Source organism: Rhinopithecus roxellana, chromosome 1 (genome assembly GCF_007565055.1).
Source record: "Rhinopithecus roxellana isolate Shanxi Qingling chromosome 1, ASM756505v1, whole genome shotgun sequence".
Taxonomy (NCBI): domain Eukaryota; kingdom Metazoa; phylum Chordata; class Mammalia; order Primates; family Cercopithecidae; genus Rhinopithecus; species Rhinopithecus roxellana.
Window position 1 is genome coordinate 193,713,516 of NC_044549.1, and position 19,827 is coordinate 193,733,342.

Here is a 19,827-nt window from a genome sequence, read left to right on the forward strand (position 1 = left end):
CAGAGACTGCTAAGGTAAAGTGTATTTGGGTCCTCAGACAAAAAAAAAAAAACAAAACAGTCTTACTCTGCTTACATTCCCTAGAGGAAAGACACGATACAGTTGGGATGAATCGCACAATTGGTCATCTTTATTGGGACCACTGAAACAGCCACTGAGGCGGGGTTGCAACCTTGGCATGGTAAATGACTGTCATAAAGGCCTGCTTCAGCACTGTGTCATTTGTGAGTTGAGCTGGGAGCCCGAGTTTTCATGGAGGTTGACAGCAGTTTCACTACCTCGTTAATGAGCAATTGAGGAAACTCCATCTCAGGTTGAGAGGAGTCAGATCTTACCTTCCTGTTCCTCTGCCCTCATGGCTCTGTGGTGGGCTTGCAACACCAGTGTGCTTCTCCTCACTTTCTGTGCCCCAAGTGGCAGACTGTTTCAGCCCCGGTGGTTGTGAAGCTGACATTATAGATTTGGTGTTCTGCATGGGGCTGTAACACAGAGTGAACCCTAGAAGTGGACACTTGGGCTCTCAGAGGTGAGCATCAGTCAGCAGGACACCAAGAGCATGGCTGCCTCAGAGCACAGATCCACATCTTACGGTGAGGTCAACAGCTCAAAGTTCAACACATGCTACCTGCACTAAGGCATACTGGCATACAGTTGGCATTTAAAAAAAAAGAATTGTACATGTATCTGGCACCTAATAAATGTGTTATTTAATTTGCATTTCTTTGCTCACTAGAAGGTTGAATTTTGTTACAAGGGTTTACCAGCCATTTTCATTCCATCGTCTGTGGGTCCCTTAGCTGCAAGTGTCTTCAGACCCACCTCCCTGTTCTGCAAAGCCTCCCATTGTGTCAGCTGACTCTCTCCATGCTTTCACTCCTCCCTCATTTGCTACCATAAAACCCATATTTTATCTCCAGATTAATATCTGGAGAAAGTCAGCTACCGCAATGGCATGCTCTGTCTGGGCTCTCAACTCGCAATTTGTGCCATTCAGCTCATCCCTCTGGGGCTGCAAGCAGTAGAAATAGGTAGGATCCTTTAGCTTTTCATTTCTCCCACATACAGGGCTCCCTGTCAGCCACCTCTGAATCTCCACCAGCTTTTCATCTGATCAACCCCCATCCAGTGCTAAATATAACTTTTTTAACATAGTTGTAGGAGGTGCTTTTCACTTTTCTCTAGACTGGGCAGGAAACAGGACATTTACATTACAAGTCAGTGTTAGCCTGGTAGGAAAGCTGATCTTTCACTGGCCAGTGAGCACAATAAGGAACAGGGAGGTTAGGTGCCCTGACCCTGTCATATAGCTATTGAAATCCAAGTTATCTCAACTTCCAGTAGGTACATGGTCCATACCCACCCCCAGGTCCAAGCAAACAGCCCATTCCTAAGGAACAGACAAGAAACACTTGATTCCCTACAGGTGGGAAATTGCTGTGGATTCCAGTTCACATTTCCCAGTGGAGAGCAAAATAAGGACACCAACCAATGAAGAGATCTTTTCCAGTTTTCATATTTTTGTTCAGTCACTTCTTTTTTTTTTTTTTTTTGAGACAGAATTTCACTCTTGTTGCCCAGGCTGGAGTGCAATGGCGGGTCTCAGCTCACTCCAACCTCCATCTCCCAGGTTCAAGCAATTCTTCTGCCACAGCCTCCCAGGGAGCTGGGATTACAGGTGCCCGCCACCACGCCTGGCTAATCTTTGCATTTTTAATAGACAGGGTTTCACCATGTTGGCCAGGCTGGTCTCAAACTCCTGACCTCAGGTGATCCACCTGCCTCAGCCTCCCAAAGTGCTGGGATTACAGGCATGAGCCCCCACGCCCGGCCCGATCTGTCACTTCTGCCAGCTGGAAGCTAGTTCCCTTCTGAAATGGTCCAGGTCTTTAAGCAGACCTCAGGTGTTCCAGGTGAAGCTGTGGTGCTCTCCTCAGACCAGTTGCCTGGGACTCCTCACTCTGACTTAAGGGAAAATGCAAATGCATTCAGGGGCCAAGACAGTAAGTCAATGTGACAAGTGGATGGGGTAGGGCCAAAGGTATGCCATGAGGGCAGGAACTGCATCCCTCTTGTTCACTGCTTTATCCCAGCAACTGCAACAGAGCTGGCACACCACAGGGTCCCAATAAAGATGTAGAATGAACTGGGGGGTGGGAGGGGTGGGGGGTGGTACAGAGAACTGGGAAGTGCATATCTCACAGGAGGTATTCTAGGCCAAAAAGCATGGGTAATATTTGCCTTCAAGCTTACAACTCTCATGACTGAATAAATAAGGCTGTTTATAGATGGAATAAAACAATGATGGTCAAACAGTATTGACGGCCAACTTACCCTTTTGATTGTATGTTCAGTTGAAGTCCAGGATACAGATCACTCTTTCTGTTTAAGCATCTCTTAAGTCCTTTCCATTAATACCTTGGACCTTTAATGCCCTGTGCTGTTTGGAAATTTGTGTAAATTTTTGCTTTCCCCTCCCTCATGCTATGGTCTAACTTTTTTTTCTGAATCCCTTGGTCATATATCTTTCTTTTCAAAAGATCTACAAAGGCACTGTGTCTACCAAATAAGGGGCAATCTTTCTAAACACGTTTTATTCCTAATAAAAGGGTAACAAATCCGCTTTCATGCATACAATGTTGCCCTTTCTGAAACAGGCTTAAGCAGTGGTAGCTGGTTCTTGCCAAAATTATTTTGAGCCCAATTTGTCCCTAAAATCTGCCACACCAAGCTACAGGATCCTGAAAAGTGGGGAATATCCTCTGCACATTTTTCCTAAGGTGAAGAGTTGGCTCTGGCTGTTCTCTTGGACATTACCCTTATTCCGGTGGGTCTGCATCACCTTTCCTCTATCTCATTCCCCTGGGACCCCAGACCCTACCTTTCTGGTATGTAGCAAAGCCCCCTGAACCAACAGAAACATGGCTATTGGGTCAGTCAAGCAGCTATTGTGGAATAGACAGGCTAAGGCTAAAGAGGAGCCCTCTGACACATGTGTCCTCACCCCAGAATGGCTTGACAGGTGTGAGATCATGTGCCTCAGTGTAGAGGCCCAGAGTCAGCTTCTGGACTATAGACTCAGCCACTAATTTGTCACCTAGCCCCTTTGCTTCTCTAGTAAAGTGGGAGGGCCAATGGAAACCTTCTCTAGTGAGACAAAACCTAAAATAGAATCCACTCAGAGGAACAAATTTTGCAAAATCAAGTCATAGCTATCATTAATATTTTGGTCAAGATTATATGGGTCAGATAGGTACCTTAGAAAGGCATATCTTACCAAACATTGTACTGGTCACACGAAATATGCCTGTGAGCAGTATTCAACTTCTAATTTACAAATGATATGATGAGATAAACAAAATTGTTTGTAGATGGAAACCATGACTGCCAAACAACAGTGATCTCCAGCTTATTGCATGATGCTATATGTTCAGATGAACCCAAAATGCAGATAATTCTTTGGGATTGATGTGCCTCTGCTCCATTAATGACGTTGGCCCAAATCCAGATTGATTGTAATTTTGAACCTTGAATGTAAAAGCTGGAAGTGACCTGTGTCAGTCAGGAATACATTCAGCCACAGATAACAGAAAACCTGGCCAACAGTGGCTTCAACAGATAGGGGATCTTTTTTTCACATAACATGATATTCAGAGGCAGGTGATGACTCCCAGTGGTTCACCCAATCCAGTGCTCTCTGAGTCCAAGCTCCTTCAGTCTTTCTGCCCCATCTCACTTGGAGGTTTGGCATTCTTCTTCAATTCTGCTGGCTCATAAGCTGCATGTCTATGTTTAAGGCAGAAACAAGTGGGGAGGAAGAGAGGAACATTAGATGCACCAATTCCCCTGATTAGGAAAACAAAAGCTTATCTAGAAACTCCTCAGGCTTTCCCTGTGGACTCACTAGTTAAAAATGTATCACATGACTACACCTAGCTGCAAGGGAAGCAGGAAAATTGAGTATTTTCCTGTTCACCCCGTGGTAGAAGAAAGCAAGAGAGAATGGGCTTGAAAATAGGTGTGTGAGCTAATACACTGTCTATCAAGAAACTATAGAGAAATTCTTTCTAGTACCCTCATTGTACAAATGACAAAAATGAGTTCCAAAAATGAGAAATAACTTGGCCAAGGTCCCATAACTGGGTGAATTTAGAGCCAGAACTGGAGCCCAGGTCTCTTAAATGCCAGTCCAGAAAGCTACCCTGGACCACACTTCAGTCTGAGATTGAAGTTTTGCTGATGAAGTATATTATTATTCAGCAAATAAGGTAAGAGATATTAAACTACCAGCAGTGGGCAGAGGACATACAGCTTCCACTCTAGCACTCCTTCCTCCTTCCCTCCCCAAGAATCTGAAATATTTTATTATGAGTCACAGAAACTAGGCAAAGTCAAATCAGGCCTCCCCTCAGTTCTCTTCTGCTGTGTCTAGTTTAATCTCATTCTTCGACACATTGGTGTTTGTGTGTGGAATTACAGAATCAACCTCATGATGATGAGTGTCATGATAACATAGAATTTCTGTGTCATTGTTAATGTGCTGTTCTTGTCTTCTGTCCCCTTCTGTTATCGGACCAAACAGAAGTTTTCTGCTGTTTCTCTCTGCAACATCTCCACAGAAGTCCTGAAAGTCATCAATGCTACAGAGGAGTTGATAGCAGGATCTACAGGGCCCTGGGAGTCCCCACAAGTCCCTCCTGACAGACAGAAGGGGACGTTTCCTCGTGGGACAGACCAAGTGAGACTGGATGAGCAGCTGACTTCCCTGGAAGAAAATGTAAGGGGGTGTGGAGGTGCCCTGTCTAGGGTGAATGTGTGTGAAGAAGAAGCTGATGAAGTTGTAGCTTATCATGAAGAGTGCAAGGATACACACACCACTACCACCATAGCAAATACATTCTCAGGAAGGACCTTAGGTTGGATTCCCCAGAAGCAGACCCTGAGATGAGGATTTGTGTGCATGTGACTTATTAGGGAATGCTCCCAAGGGAAGCTGGTAAGGGAATGGGGAAAGTAAGGGAAAGGGAAGAATCCAAGCAAGGACATGATCTTACACAAAGAGGAGCTTCAGCTTGATCCTGCAGAGAGCTCTGGAGTAGAAGTTGCACCTCAGAGTTGTCCTGACCTAGGGCAAAAGAACTGACCCTTCTTACAACCAGCAGGCACTTCAGTCTCTTTGCATGCAGGCAGTGTCTCTAGTAGCCCAAAGGCAGTCCCCTGTATAGATATGGGCTGCTAGGAATAAAAGCTTGGTGGGCAGGGAGAGGATTATAGAGAAACTATAAAAGAGATCCAAGGGGATCCAGGTGGGAGTATTGCCAGTGCCGCTACAGGGGATGAAGTGGTTGCCAAAAGAACTGAAATTACTACAACTGGTCTTCTCTGCTTCTCTAATTTAAGATACCAACACAATCTGGTCAGGCGCTGTGGCTCATGCCTGTAATCCCAGCACTTTGGGAGGCTGAGGCAGGCGGATTACTTGAGGTCGGGAGTTTGAGACCAGCCTGGCCAACATGGTGAAACCCCGTCTCTACAAAAATACAAAAATTAGCTGGGTGTCGTGGCAGGCGCCTGTAATCCCAGCTACTTGGGAGGCTGACCCAAGAGAATCGCTTGAACCCAGGAGGCGAAGGTTGCAGTGAGCCAAGATGGTGCCACTGCACTCCAGCCTGGGCAACAGAGTGAGACCCTGTCTCAAAAAAAAAAAAAAAAAAAAAAAAAGATACCAACACAATCATATGTAATTTATGTTTCCAATGAATCACCCAAGTCTCCCTGTGCCATTAGCAACAAGAAGCCCACTGTCTTTCTTCTGAGCCTATCACACTCCACTCCAAAATTGTCCAAGCACTCTGGGAACTGAGTAAGACTCTACTGTATCACCTTCTGACCATATTTAGACCTCAGACTACCATCATTTCCCCCTCCCCAATTCCTATGCTCCCCAATAAGGATGCTAACCAACCACTGCTAGTGGATCTGCCAATCAAGAGGAAAATGCCTAACATCAACTATATTCAAAATTACATTTCTTCTTTGGAAATAAAACATTTAGCATAATGCTTGCAAAAAAGTCCACATAAATGTTGGCTATTCTTATTAGTATTTGAAAGGCATGTCATCAGCCAACTCCTAAAATGATCCCATTAAAATTCACTAAAGAATGGGTTGTTAAAAGTGGTTCCAACTTTAATAACACACACTCTTAGCTCTTTCTCTCATCCTGGAACAAGTATGCATTTGCTGCTTTCAAGAGAAAGACACTTGAGAAAGAAAGGAAATAAAACAAGTCCTATTGGTGATTTTGCTTTATTGAAAAATCATCCATTTTTACAGAAGTGTAGGCAGAGTGGCCCAGAAGACTCATCTGCCTCTTTCATCCTGTGTTTACTTGTTGCTTCTTCTGAGGATCCTGACTTAGGTAGCTGGGCTTTCCCTGGTGCCAGGTCCTTTTCTGCCTGAAGGAAGCCATGCCTCAGAGTCAGGGTCACAGGGAAAGGAGGTGAGATCTACCAGATGTCTGGAAAGCGGGAAGGGGATGAAGGCGAAGGTGCTTACAATCTGTTTCAACATTTAGAAGGGTTAAAGACCATCAGCCAAGTCAGCTGGTTCCCTGTGGAAACTTGTACATCTCTGAAGGCAAAATCGATGTACTTGGGGGAGGGAGGAGAAAACAGTGCTTACATTTACCTTTCTTCAGATTCAATTCCATTTAGTTTGTTCTTCTAAAAGGTATTCCCAAATATAATTATAGTCATGTGCCGTATAATAAGGTTTTGGTCAATGGCGGATCACATATACAACAGTGGTGGTCCCATAAGATTATAATGCTATATTTTTACTGTACCTTTTCTATGTTTAGATACACAAATAATTACCATGGTGTTACAATTGCCTACAGTATTCAGTACAGTAACATGTGGTAGCCTAGGAGCAATAGGCTAGGTGTGTAGGAGGTTATACCATCTAGGTTTGCGTAAGTACACTCTATGATGTTCACACAATTTTGCATTTCTAAAAATATATCCTCATTGTTTAGCAAAGCATGACTATGTTTAGGTTAAAGGACTTTGTAATTTCCCCCTTCCATTCAAAGAGAAGAAAAATTCTTGGCTGTCAAGTAAGAGGCACTTGGCCTGGAGGACAGGTGGGTGTGACTGATGACTTTAGAGTTCAGGAAAGCTCTCACTGCCCCTTGAGGAGTTGTATGTTTGGTTTGGCCTAATAGGTATATTTGCTAGTAATGGATTTTTCAGTCCTTCTGATTTGTGATGAAATAAACAGTGTAATAAATTTTTACAGGTAAATATTCATGATCACTGGGTATTTCAGGAAATAGCTGAGGATAAGAATTTTCCAGTACTCCAGACCAAGGGTGACACTGAGAAATTTGGACATTAACACTCAAGCTGTAGTCACCATCAGTAGTTGGCGTGGCTCTCGCCATGAAGTTGATATCAAATCAAGTTAGGTAATGCCAGCTCCTGCAGAGTCAACTGTGCTTTTGAGGTGCTCTAATGAATGCTGTTCCCAGGAATCAGGAATTGTTATTAGAGAGTGGTTTTTTTTTTAAAGCAGAAATGGGGTCTTGCAATGTTGCCCAGACTGGTCCCAAACTCCTGACCTCCAGTGATCCTCCTGCCTTGGCCTCCCACATGCTGGGATTACAGACATGAGCCATCGTGCCCAGCCTGAAGTATTTTTTGATAAAAGTTGAAACAATAAGAAATAAAAAATTTTTAAATGCAGGCTGGGTGTGGTGGCTCACGCCTGTAATCCCAGCACTTTGGGAGGCCAAGATGGGAGGATTGCTTGAGGCCAGGAGTTTGAGGCCAGCCTGGTCAATATGGTGAGATCCCATCTCTATGAATAAAATTACATATATATATGCTTGTTTCACTTTAAAAGTTGAAGACTCTCTCCCTTTGGGCTCCCATAAAACCTATGCATGTATCTGTCTGATCACTTTTCACACTTTCCATCTTTTCTGTTCACTCATCCATCTCCCATTAGGCTGGCACTATTGACATTTGGATTAGGCAATTCTTCGTGTGGGGGCTGTCCTGTGCACAGGATACTTGGCCGCACCCCTGGTCTATACCCACTAACTGCCAGCAGCAGCACCCTCCCAGTGTGACAGTCAAAAATGTCTCTAGGCATTGTCAAATGTTAGGGGTTTGGGGCAGGGCAAAATCACCCCCAGATTGGGAACGAGATATATAAATTCCTACAGAACAGGGTTTACCACCTTTTATTTCTGTAGCCTAACCCCAGTCCACCACCCAGAGCCTGACACAGAGGAAGCACTTGGTGAATGTTTAGCTGATGTATGACTACACCAGAGGAATGAAACCCCTTTTAAAAAGAACTGCTTGACTTCTCATGCACAGGGTCTCTGTTCTTTAAATATGTCTCTAACATAGCTGAGTCCTGAGATGGCCCTGATCCTGGACACACAGAATTGAAAAGGTTAAAGACATGGTTCACTAGCAAACGAATGTATTTTTCACAAAGTATGGTATCAGAAAAACAGTGTGTGAAATATCCAGTTTAAATGAAAATGGTCAGTTTTCATAGCACACTTAAAACAAAGATATCCTGCCCTTTTATTTTTACCTCCAAGGAGCATGTTGAAAAGAATGCAATGGCCTTATTGGAGTTTTCATCTTGTAAGATCCTTTAATTGTAAGTTATGTTTTTTTTTTTCCCTTTGGGTTAACAGTTTTGATTTAAAATATGTCCACTTACTCACAGACTGAAGATGTCAGAAGCCCCAGCAGGGACCAAGGCTGGCAGGCCCAGTCTGTAGGTGACTGCTTCCCTGTTCTGTACCCCTCATGCCTCTCCTGTTCCCAAAGAGTTAACTGCCTTCTTCCTCCTCCTTCCCTTTCCCCATCCTTCAGCTTTTTAAATTTAACCTCAGAAGAAACCCCATCTATATTCTTTTGAATTCATGGGCTTTTGAGTCAGGGAAAGGATGCCTCTTCTTCGTCTCTTTAATTCAACAGATCACAGAGCCACGGGCGCATTGCCTTGCTCTGCTGCTCCCGGATGGAATTCAGCTGAGCAGTGGGAGAAGCCAGGGTGGTTCTTCAACTGTCCTCTGGGCGCAGCTGATCTCATTAAACCATGACTTTTGTTGGTCTTCAGAATAAAGAACAGTCCTGCACTCCTCTGCTGTCCTCCTTTGTGCTAGGGAACCTAGGGACTGTCAGAAATAGAAACGGTGACACTATTCTTGCTTTCTGAACATTGGTTACCGCAGGACAGGACTCGGGGGGAGAAAAAGAACATTTGGTTGAGAATGTTCACCTTTAAAAATACCTCTGAAGACTCACAGTTCTGCCCAGTTACACTAGCTTCGCCTGTGTGGCTTTTGTAATGGGGAGGAAGAGAAAGGATCTCCCCAGGACCTCAGATTATCTTTACTGTGACATCTCTTTCCTTGAGGGACACAACGGGTCCTGAGCAAAACGGGAAAAAAGAAAAAAAAAGAAAAATACTTCTGAAGGTTTCAGAGCTACATAAGATAAAGAAACATTGGTATTTGCATATCCAATCTCCTGTTTTCATAAACTGCCTTAACCCCCTTAATTAGCAGAGGGCATGGGTATTTAAGAATTATCTTGTCTCTCAGCTTTGACAATCCTCACCTGCTATCTGGCATTAGTGCTGTGAAATCAGCTCTTGTCTCCCCTAAAGGCATAAACAACCTAGGACTAATCCCAGCCTCCACAGCAGCATGCAATGGGGGCTCAGTTCCTTGGGCTGAATGCCTTGGTCTCTAGGTATTTTAAACTCTTGCTGTGAAGAGCTCTGCTGTACCTGTTGGGGTGTAGCTGGAAGAGGAGAATTTCATGAAGGGGCTGTCAACTCAGGTGTGGGCAAGGTTATGGGATGCTGAGGGTGGAATAGTAGCAATAAAAGGAAGCTATTACCAGTCCCAGACAGTGGTATCTCCACTGACCAAACCCATCCCAGACAGCCAGGAAGCCCTGGTGATGAAGTCCAAATAGGTCAGCCTCCCAGGAAACAGAGCAGGACAAAGAAGGATAGAAAATGGACCTAGAAGGTCAACAGAGAATGACTAGCATGAGCATTCTCAGACCTGTGGTGTGAATAGTAGGACTGCCACCTTGAGGATGTATGCAGGGTTGTAAGTAACCCATAATCCCCAGCCTCAGAGGGAGTGGAGGGCAAACCCAACTTCCCTTTTAGCTCCACCCCTCATTGCCCATGGAGTATACAACCAGTGGCAGCAGACACAGTAGACCTGCACTACAGGGAGCCCAGGTCTGCCACTGAATCCAGGTCCATGCAGAGGATGTTGGTCCTCTTTCCCAAAGCTCTCCTACAACCATCACAGCACTAAAGAGGATGTGGCACTAGAACTTGTGGAGATGATCATGGTTACTCAGGTGGTTCTCTGCCCTCAGAGTGCAAGGAAAGAAACACATTAGTCCCCTAAAGTATATTTCATGGAAGTCAAGTCCAACAAGATGCTCTAAGGTCAAATAAGTCTTGGAAGCTTGCATACTCTTTCTAGGAAAATTGAGATACATACTAGCACATTAAAGCCTCTCGGAAGATCTGCAGTAAAGAAATCTGTTTAACACTCTTTATTCTAGAGAATTTAATCACAAATAAGTGATTAAGGAAACACCTATTCTTATGCCTTGAACCACTTTGAGAAAGCCTTGTTGAACCGAGAGCCACTGAATGCAATCATAGGCATCAATGACTAGAGTTTGAAGGGGTCATAGGTTACTCAGACATGGTAACCATAGTTCTCACCAAAAGTGGACCTTAACTTACCAAGCAAGTCCAAGTGAACATTTTTCAAATGGGTTATGTTTTATAAAGCTAGAATAACATTTTCATCATATAGCATGTTACCTTTTGTTATTTCAAGCCAGCAACAGAGCCAATATCATATCCATCTGTAACCATAGTAACTCTAGTACCTTTATGTTAAAATGTGAAATGCAAAATGTTATAACATTCCAACTGAGATTATCACAGCATCATAGGGCAAGGAGGATGAAGGCAAGGGAACTAGCTTCAGCCCTTTGAGATCACTTCTAGGGTCCACCAGTCCCCAGCTGAGAGACCTCAGAAAATCACTAAACCTTCCTAGAGCATAAAAATTCTCATCTTGAACACAATGATTACAATAGTATCTACCTCAAGGGTTGCTATGAGCATATACAAGTCACATAAACCCTTGGCTCAGCCACTGGCTCGATAAATTAATGCTGTCATCACATCATCATCATCCCCACTATCATCATCATTATTCTCCTCCAGTCCTTTAGGCACCATCATTTTGGCTGTAAATTCCTGTTCAGCCGGTATCAGTGCCAAACCACTAAATCTATTCTTCCTCCTGGTGCCAGGAAAGTAGGCTTTTAGCGAACACAGAGTAAAAGATGAACATTCTGGCCTTGCTGAGGGCTTGGAGCTTTTTCATCTTGCTTTGTGTTGGCAGAAAAAAAACAAAAACAAAAACAAGGAATATTAGCGAATGAACATGTTGAAGATGTAAACAGCAATCAGGTTGATGCACATCCCAGAGTGTGATGACATTGCGTTTTGCATGTTTCTGCTAAAATCAAGGTTCCAAGACCTTAGTTACGTCAAGTTCTGTTTAACTATTGCCATGCTTAAATTATTTCACTTAAATAACTCCAAATGTTGTTTCAACGTGTAAAACTGTAGATTTATATTTTAAATTCTTATTAAAATAAATTTACTTTTTTTGGTGTAGATAGGAGAAAGTATAAAAAAGTATAATAAACTTCAAACATCTCTTTCTCTCTCTCTCTCTCTCTCTCTCTCTCTCGTTGTCCCCCTTTTCCCCACCCCCAATTATATTTTTACCCTCTAAACGGAAGTTTTTCAACTTAAGAAATTTTGTGATACATTATTTGAATAATTTATTCACTCAAATATCTTTGAAATATTTATCATTTCTTTCATTTGACAAAGAACCATTTGTTTAAAAACAAAAATAAACGGCTATGATTAAATTGTGAAGATCTCTTAGAAACAGAATTTCTCTGTATGAAACAGAATTACATATTCAACATATGATAAAGAAATATAGAACAAAAGATAAACTGAAGTATGGCAATTCCCATCAGACATTTGACTCATGGCCCCTGTATGATTGGTGAATCATCTGATGTGACATCGTCTGTGCCAATCAGTGCTGAAAGCTCCCACAGCCCAGGTAATTATGCCTGGTGATGGTGCACAAATTTGCTTTCATCAAACCTGTACCTGCCTTTGCTCCACCTTGAAATGTTTTGTAAAATTGCCAGTTTTAAAACAGATGAGTGAATCATGCCAAGGAATTGACAGAGTGGGAACATCTCAGGCTTCTTTCTCTTACCAACACAGCGTCATAAAGTGAAAAAAAAAAAAAAAAGAAAGAAAGAAAGAAAGAAAGAAAGAAAGAAAGAAAGAAAGAAAGAAAGAAAGAAAGAAAGAAAGAAAGAAAGAAAGAAAGAAAGAAAGAAAGAAAGAAAGAGAAAGAAAGAAAGAAAGAAAGAAAGAAAGAAAGAAAGAAAGAAAGAAAGAAAGAAAGAAAGAAAGAAAGAAAGAAAGAGAAAGAAAGAAAGAGAAACGTGCATAACTTGTGTACCTGAACTCTTGACTTGTCTTCAACTCTGCTATATTTTTAACCCAAGTTAAGGAAACTGTTGAAGTCTTGGCCATGTGTTTCATTCAAATCAACTCTAAATTGCTGTGATTACAGGTTTAGGATTTTATATATGTTGATTAAACGTCAAGAACCTCTTTAAGTAATGACTTTCTTTAGATACATCTCATTTCTTGTGTTGTTGGTTGCTTCATCACATTATTGATTAGGGAGAGGGGGTATGTGCTTCATTCACCCTGGCCCACACCATTTAGTCTGAGTTATTTCAAGGATTTTACCTTGCTCACTTTTATGGGAATAACCTTATAAACTTGTAAGTAAAAAATGTTTCTTTTTCTTAAATTTCTTTATCAGACTTGCTCTCTTATTTTTAATAGCTCTCAAAAATTGTCCTAATTGACAGATAAATAGATTCAACATGCTTCTCTTAACATCACACTCTTTTCTAAGAAATATTTTTCAACTACAAACTTCAGGTTTATTTAATTCCCTTAACCTCACTGAAGCACGCAGAAGCTAATTAATCAGAGATAATTCACTCAAAATTTGTAATTATTTTAAATTATTTCCCTTCTTTCATGTTTTCTGAATTCTTTCTCAGATACTAAATGCTAAACAAAAGTTGTGTTGGCAAAACTCCATCATGAGTTTTTCTCTTTGTTTCTTCTTTATAGTCATTTTTATAGTCACTGGACCAATATACAATTTGCATAGCTGATGTCATGTATTTTGCACAATTTGAACAAAAGCAACTTTAAAATGCTTTTTCGTACAGGGAAGTTTGTGGGAGAGGGAAGGTGTGGTTGACAGTGAGGGGTATCAAGACCTCACACATTTAGGTGTGAAGAATGTTCATAAATGTTATAAAAATAACATTCCCCCTGCCATGTTAAGCCCAGTTCTCTCTCTCACTCCCCTGAATTGCTGGGGTCCCCTCAAGGGACCCCAACCAGTCCCAGGTCTGCAGACCTGAACTCAAATGCAGCACTCTCTCTACAGGTATACCTGGCAGCAGGCACTGTGTATGGACTGGAGAGCCAGCTGACTGAGCTGGAAGATGCCGCCCGCTGCATCCACAGCGGCACTGATGAGACCCATCTGGCGGATCTGGAGGACCAGGTGGCCACGGCTGCAGCCCAAGTCCACCATGCTGAACTCCAGGTGAAAACTCTCCTCTCTGCCCAGATGGGTCCTACAGGGTGAAAGAGGAAGCCCCATGTTCTACAAGAATCACTTTAAAGCCATTGTATCTATCAGCTCCCATCATCTCCAGCATGTTTGCATGGATATGGTCCCTCCAGATGAATTCTACCAAATTCTCCCTTTAAAAGTGTAGTCCTCTTCTCCCCCAAATTAAAGCCTTGATAATATATTGGACTGCCCTTTAAACCTTATACCAGTTTCCTCTTTGAGAAATTTCCTGACCCGTACATAGGTCTCTCTACTATACAGGTTTCCATTCCACTCCAAGACCATCCTTTTCTGACCCTTATCACACTGTTGATTACTTATTAAGCAGTAATATTAAGTAATATTCCCCATTATAGACTGAAAGCTCCATGAGAATAGAACTATAACTGTGTGGCTTAACATGTAACTCCAGTGCCTAGCACAATACCTGGTACAGATAGAGCACACAATAAAAATGGGGTGAATAAATGAAGCAAATTGGAAGCATACATTTCTCAGGACAATATTTTTCATGAAGAGGAGGCAGGATTTAGATACGGCTATTTAAGAACTGACTGACATAGTCTCTATAACTTTGTGAATATGGCTGTTTGAAGTTTTCATAGACATTCCCATAGCCTTTGACTCTGTAAATTAAAACTGACCATGGATTAAGCCACTGATTTTCAAACTGGGGTCTGCAGATATATTCTTGGGACCCATGACATTTTTTTTTCTTTAAAAGGGCTCCATGTGTTACTCAAGTTTGAGAGACACTGGTCTCTGTAGCCTAAGTTCAGTATAGACCCCTGGTTTGCTGATATTTCTTTTTTTTTTTTTTTTTTTTTTTTTTTTTGAGACAGAGTCTTGCTCTGTCACCCAGGCTGGACTGCAGTGCAATGGCACGATCTCGACTCATTGAAACGTCCACCTCCCTGGTTCAAGCAATTCCCCGCCTCAGCCTCCCAAGTAACTGGACATGCCACCATGCCCAGCTAAATTTTTTTTTGTATTTTTAGTAGCGATGGGGTTTGACCATATTAACCAGAGTGGTCTCGAACTCCTGACCTCAGACAATCCACCTGCCTTGGCCTCCCAAAGTGCTGGGATTACAGACGTGAGCCACTGAGATAGATCCTGCATCTTAAAACTGAATCATTGGGAGAACTGTGGTCAATAGAAACCATATTTGGATAGAGACATAAATCAAAGAAACTGACTGAAGTGAGTTTCAGTCATTTTAGAGGGTGTTTTTTTTTGGGGGGGGGGCCAAGATTGAGGATGTACCCAGAAAAAAATAAGAGACAGAAACCACAGTAGGATCTGTGGCTCATACTTTTTCCAAACAGGAGTTTGAGGGTTTCAATATTTAAAGGGGAAAAGTGGGCAGGAGTGGAAAGGGATGGAGGGAAGGAGAGAGGGTTTGGTGACATTCTTGTGAATCTGCCCATTGCACATGAAAAGGAGGGGCAAAGGGACGGTCAATTATGTATTCATCTTGCACTCAGTAAATCTGTGCTTTACGTAAGATAGAGTAAAAGTAAACAGAGAGTAGAAGAAGCAGTCAAATATGCATTCATTTTCAGGTGAGTGAGGGGACAATTTCTAGTCTCCTCTTGTCCTGTACGCATGAAGATAAGTTGTTAATTTCCATTGTCAGGGTGACGGAAGCTGTAAAGACATGTGGCCTTCTATCTGTAGCTATCAGTTTAGGAACAAAAGGAAAGCCAGTTTTGGGGGGCAGGGAGGAGGGGTTGTGACTCAGCTTCCAAACTTCTCCCTTTTGGCATAGTGAATTGGGGGCTCTGAGATTTTACTTTCATTTCACAGAGAAGATGACAATCTCAGGTGATAATTATTTTAAAAGGAAATACTTTATTGAGTCAAAATTACAACTCCTGACATCATCAGCCACTCTAGAGAATGAAAAGGCACAATTCTCCATTCTGTGGATGGTTCAATGCTGTGAACTAGAAATGAGCTCATCAGACAGATGGCCCTGTTGACTATTACCACTAAGAATGGCTGAACAGCAATTCTCCAAAAAAAAATTATTTTCCATAAATTTCACCCAAGACTTAATCAATTTATTGTCAAAGTTATATAAACTAGAATCAAATCTCTTGTTTTCTGTTACATTGTGTAGCAAATACTTCTTGAATGATTTTACAGGAAGTAATATTTATGGGTGTTTGGGAGGATTTTATTGGATAATTATTCCCCCTTTATTGGATAGTTATTCCCCGTTCCACATTTTTCTAGACTGTTATGGCAGAAAACTCTGGAGTTCCAAATGTCTATTTTCCATGTGTTTAAATGTATGCCTATTAATTTTTCATTTTTTAAATATTACAATAATATTATCAATAATTCCCAATATTCTGTGAGCATTATTTTGTACCAGGTATTTCTCCTTAATGCTTTACTACATTATTGTATTTATTTTTTCAGCAACCCCATAAGGTAGCTACTGTTACTATTCTCCTTTTATATCTAAGGAAACTTATCCAAGGTCAAATACCTAGAAAGTGATAAAACCTGGATTTTAACTCAAATTTCGTGACCTCATAGCCCACACTCTATTTTTCTTCTTTTGAGACAGAATCTCACTCTGTCACCCAGGCTGGAGTGCAATGGCATGATCTCGGCTCACTGCAACTTCCGCCTCCTGGGTTCAAGTGATTCTCCTGCCTCAGCCTCCCGAGTAGCTGGGACTACAGGCATGCACCACCACGTCCGGCTAATTTTTGTATTTTTAATAGAGACAGGGTTTCACCATATGGGTCAGGCTGGTCTCAAACTCCTGACCTCAAGTGATCCACCAGCCTTGGCCTCCCAAAGTGCTGGGATTACAGGTGTGATCCACTGCACCAAACAGCCCACATTCTTTTTTTTTTTTTAATTATTATTTTACTTTAAGTTCTAGGGTACATGTGCACAACATGCAGATTTGTTACATATATATACATGTGCCATGTTGGTGCATTGCCCCCATTAACTCGTCATTTACATTAGGTGTATCTCCTAATGCTATCCCTCCCTCAGCTCCCTACCCTCAAAAGGCCCCAGTGTATGATGTTACCCTTACTGTGTCCAAGTGTTCTCATTGTTCAATTCCCACCTATGAGTGAGAACATGCGGTGTTTGGTTTTTTGTCCTTGTGATAGTTTGCTGAGAATGATGGTTTCCAGCTTCATCCATGTGCCTACAAAGGACATGAACTCATCCTTTTTTATGGCTGCACAGTATTCCATGGTGTATATGTGCCACATTTTCTTAATCCAGTCTATCATTGATGGGCAGCTGGGTTGGTTCCAAGGCATTGCTATTGTGAATAGTGCTGCAATAAACATACGTATGCATGTGTCTTTATAGCAGCATGATTTATAATCATTTGGGTATATCCCCAGTAATGGGATGGCTGAGTCAAATGGTATTTCTAGTTCTAGATCCTTGAGGAGTCGCCACACTGCCTTCCACAATGGTTAAACTAGTTTACAGTCCCACCAACAGTATAAAAGTGTTCCTATTTCTCCACATCCTCTCCAGCACCTGTTGTTTCCTGACTTTTTAATGATTGCCATTCTAACTGGTGTGAGATGTATCTCCTGTGGTTTTGATTTGCATTTCTCTGATGGCCAGTGATGATGAGCATTTTTTCATGTGTCTGTTGGCTGCATAAATGTCTTCTTCTGAGAAGTGTCTGTTCATATCCTTCGCCTATTTCTTGATGGGTTTTTTTTTTTTTTTCTTGTAAGTTTGTTTGAGTTCTTTGTAGATTCTGGATATTAGCCCTTTGTCAGATGAGTAGACTGCAAAAATTTTCTCCCATTCTGTAGGTTGCCTGTTCACTCTGATGGTAGTTTCTTTTGCTGTGCAGAAGCTCTTTACTTTAATCAGATCCCATTTGTCAATTTTGGCTTGTGTTGCCATTGCTTTTGGTGTTTTAGACATGAAGTCCTTGCCCAGGCCTATGTCCTGAATGGTATTGCCTAGATTTTCTTCTAGGGTTTTTATGCAAACAGCCCACATTCTTATCCAGTCTGTGCTGTGTGGTTTCCTGGGAAATGTGTTGGTCCTGCCCTCAGGCTACATGCACTTGCCTAGGTGTCCTTAACTTGCATGAGACGTTGTTGACCCTGCCTTCAGCTTTGTGGATTATCTCAACTGCACCTCCAGGTATGCAGAAATCCTCCCCACCAGGCTAACTGGTGCCAGAGAATGAAGCCTCCAACTTCCTGTTATCTGTTCTATCCAAAGTCTAGTCTCACAGAGAATTTCTTGCAGGATGGTAGGAGGGTCCCCACTGAGGAGGGTACATATGCTAAATTGTGTTCTTGGTAATATTAGGACAGTTTCTAAGGATACTATCAACTTAGAGTCTACCTTTGAGACAGAGTGCTGTTGTCCAGTGCTGAAAGAGACTGCAGAATGACCCTTGCAGAGCATGCTAAGGGAGCTGTCCACTGCATCATGCAAGGTTGTCTCTATGAGGATTCCTGGAGAACGCTTAACTCTTAGTATCAAGAAAAGCTGTTCTTCTGAGTACTTGGTCTTTGATCTTGTGGACATGGAGCTCTTGGCTTTGGCTTCCAGGAAACTCAGAGCTGAACTGGTCATCCCCTTCTAGCAAATGTATAGCTCTTTGGACATGCAGTTCTAGAAGTGGGACATAATTATATAGAGACATAACTGAAGTGGGACATAATTATATAGAGAGATAAGATACAGGCAAAATCAGCCCTCAGTAGCCTCCTCTTTCTTTGTCCTTTGTCCTATGGACAAAAACTTGAAAAAATAACCCTATCTTATTCCAGAATCTGACCGTCCACAAATGAAGAGGTCAGTAGCTTGCTTTCCCATTGACCTTGTCTTTCTCAGGGCCCTCTGAGCAAGGCCCTCCATCAAAACTGCTTCCGGGGAAGAATGTGAGCATCTAATCCACACCAGTTGCTTATGACTGGTAAAAGCTTACCCTGCAACTTTTCTCAGAGGCTTCTGCAACTTATTGGTTCACAAACCAAAAGAATGCAATTCTTAATGTGAAATTTGAAGATTAAGAACAGAAAGGCATCTGGGGACCAGGAAGGGCAGGACTCAAGTGGCACCTTCTGGGGCTGGCTACTGGGTAGCTTGTGTTCTCTTACCAGATGCCACAGACTTGGCCTTCACCTACCTCCTCCTCCTTTTCTGACCATGACTACCACCCCTCAGAGGTAGGGGACACATCTCCCAAATTTGCTGACCCTTCAGTCTTTCTGTGTACCTCCTATAGCTCCTATCACAGTAGACTTTGTTCAAAGAAGCCCTCGGTAAATGACAGCAGAATTCACATTTGTCTTGAGTAGCACTGAATTGCGGAGGGCTGGGAGGCAATGAAGACCTCATGTGTGGAGCACACACACACACTGGCTGGGGTCTACCATCTGCTTATTGTTTGATTTCCTAACAACACTCAGAATGTACCATCTCAGCAGAATCTTGACCTCTTCCCTTGACTCTGCTAGCCTTTCCCTGCCTTTTCCAGTGTCCCCCATGCCAGGTGTTGGCACATCCTCTGAGACTGTGGCAATGTGATAATAGCATGGCCACTGACATGAATTCCATGCACTGCCCAGATTGGCTGTGAGATGATGGGTATATCACTTATCCCTTTGAGCTACCGTTTCCTTATCTGTGAAACCAAGATAATGGTACTTATTTCACAGAATTATTTTGAGACATGAATGAGTTCATGTATTTAAAACACTAAGCATGGTTCCTGGCACATCATAATGCCCTTTTCTAAGAGCAGGGACAATATCTTCATTTCTGGAGACAGGGGAGGACCAGGGTTCTCTCTGGGCACTAAGTGGGTTCTTACTTTCCATTTCTGCATTCAGACTCTGCTGGAAGAAAATCTGAGCTCTCTCTTGACCTTCCCATGTTGCAAATTAGGAAAATGATGCCCAGAGAGGGGATGAGTTTCTCAAGGCTGGTTGGCTTCTTAATGGAGG

At 42.4% G+C, this 19,827-nt stretch overlaps 1 protein-coding gene, 1 long non-coding RNA gene and 1 other non-coding gene across 4 annotated transcripts in view; 2 read left to right on the forward strand and 1 right to left on the reverse strand.

The window, feature by feature from the left end:
• MYRIP (myosin VIIA and Rab interacting protein) overlaps positions 1-19,827 on the forward strand; it is a 407,166-nt gene that overhangs the window by 376,774 nt on the left and 10,565 nt on the right. For both annotated transcript variants that reach the window (XM_010360033.2, XM_030935142.1), the window contains exons 12-13: positions 4,580-4,774; positions 13,661-13,822. In XM_010360033.2, coding sequence (XP_010358335.1) covers positions 4,580-4,774; positions 13,661-13,822 — 357 coding nt within the window. The remainder of the gene's footprint in view (positions 1-4,579; positions 4,775-13,660; positions 13,823-19,827) is intronic.
• The window catches only part of LOC104659872, a 126,814-nt gene that overhangs the window by 53,106 nt on the left and 53,881 nt on the right, over positions 1-19,827 (reverse strand). The window lies entirely within an intron of this gene.
• On the forward strand, positions 9,328-9,460 carry LOC115892181. Its single transcript, XR_004052065.1, has one exon. It is a non-coding gene; the product is annotated as a small nucleolar RNA SNORA64/SNORA10 family (small nucleolar RNA).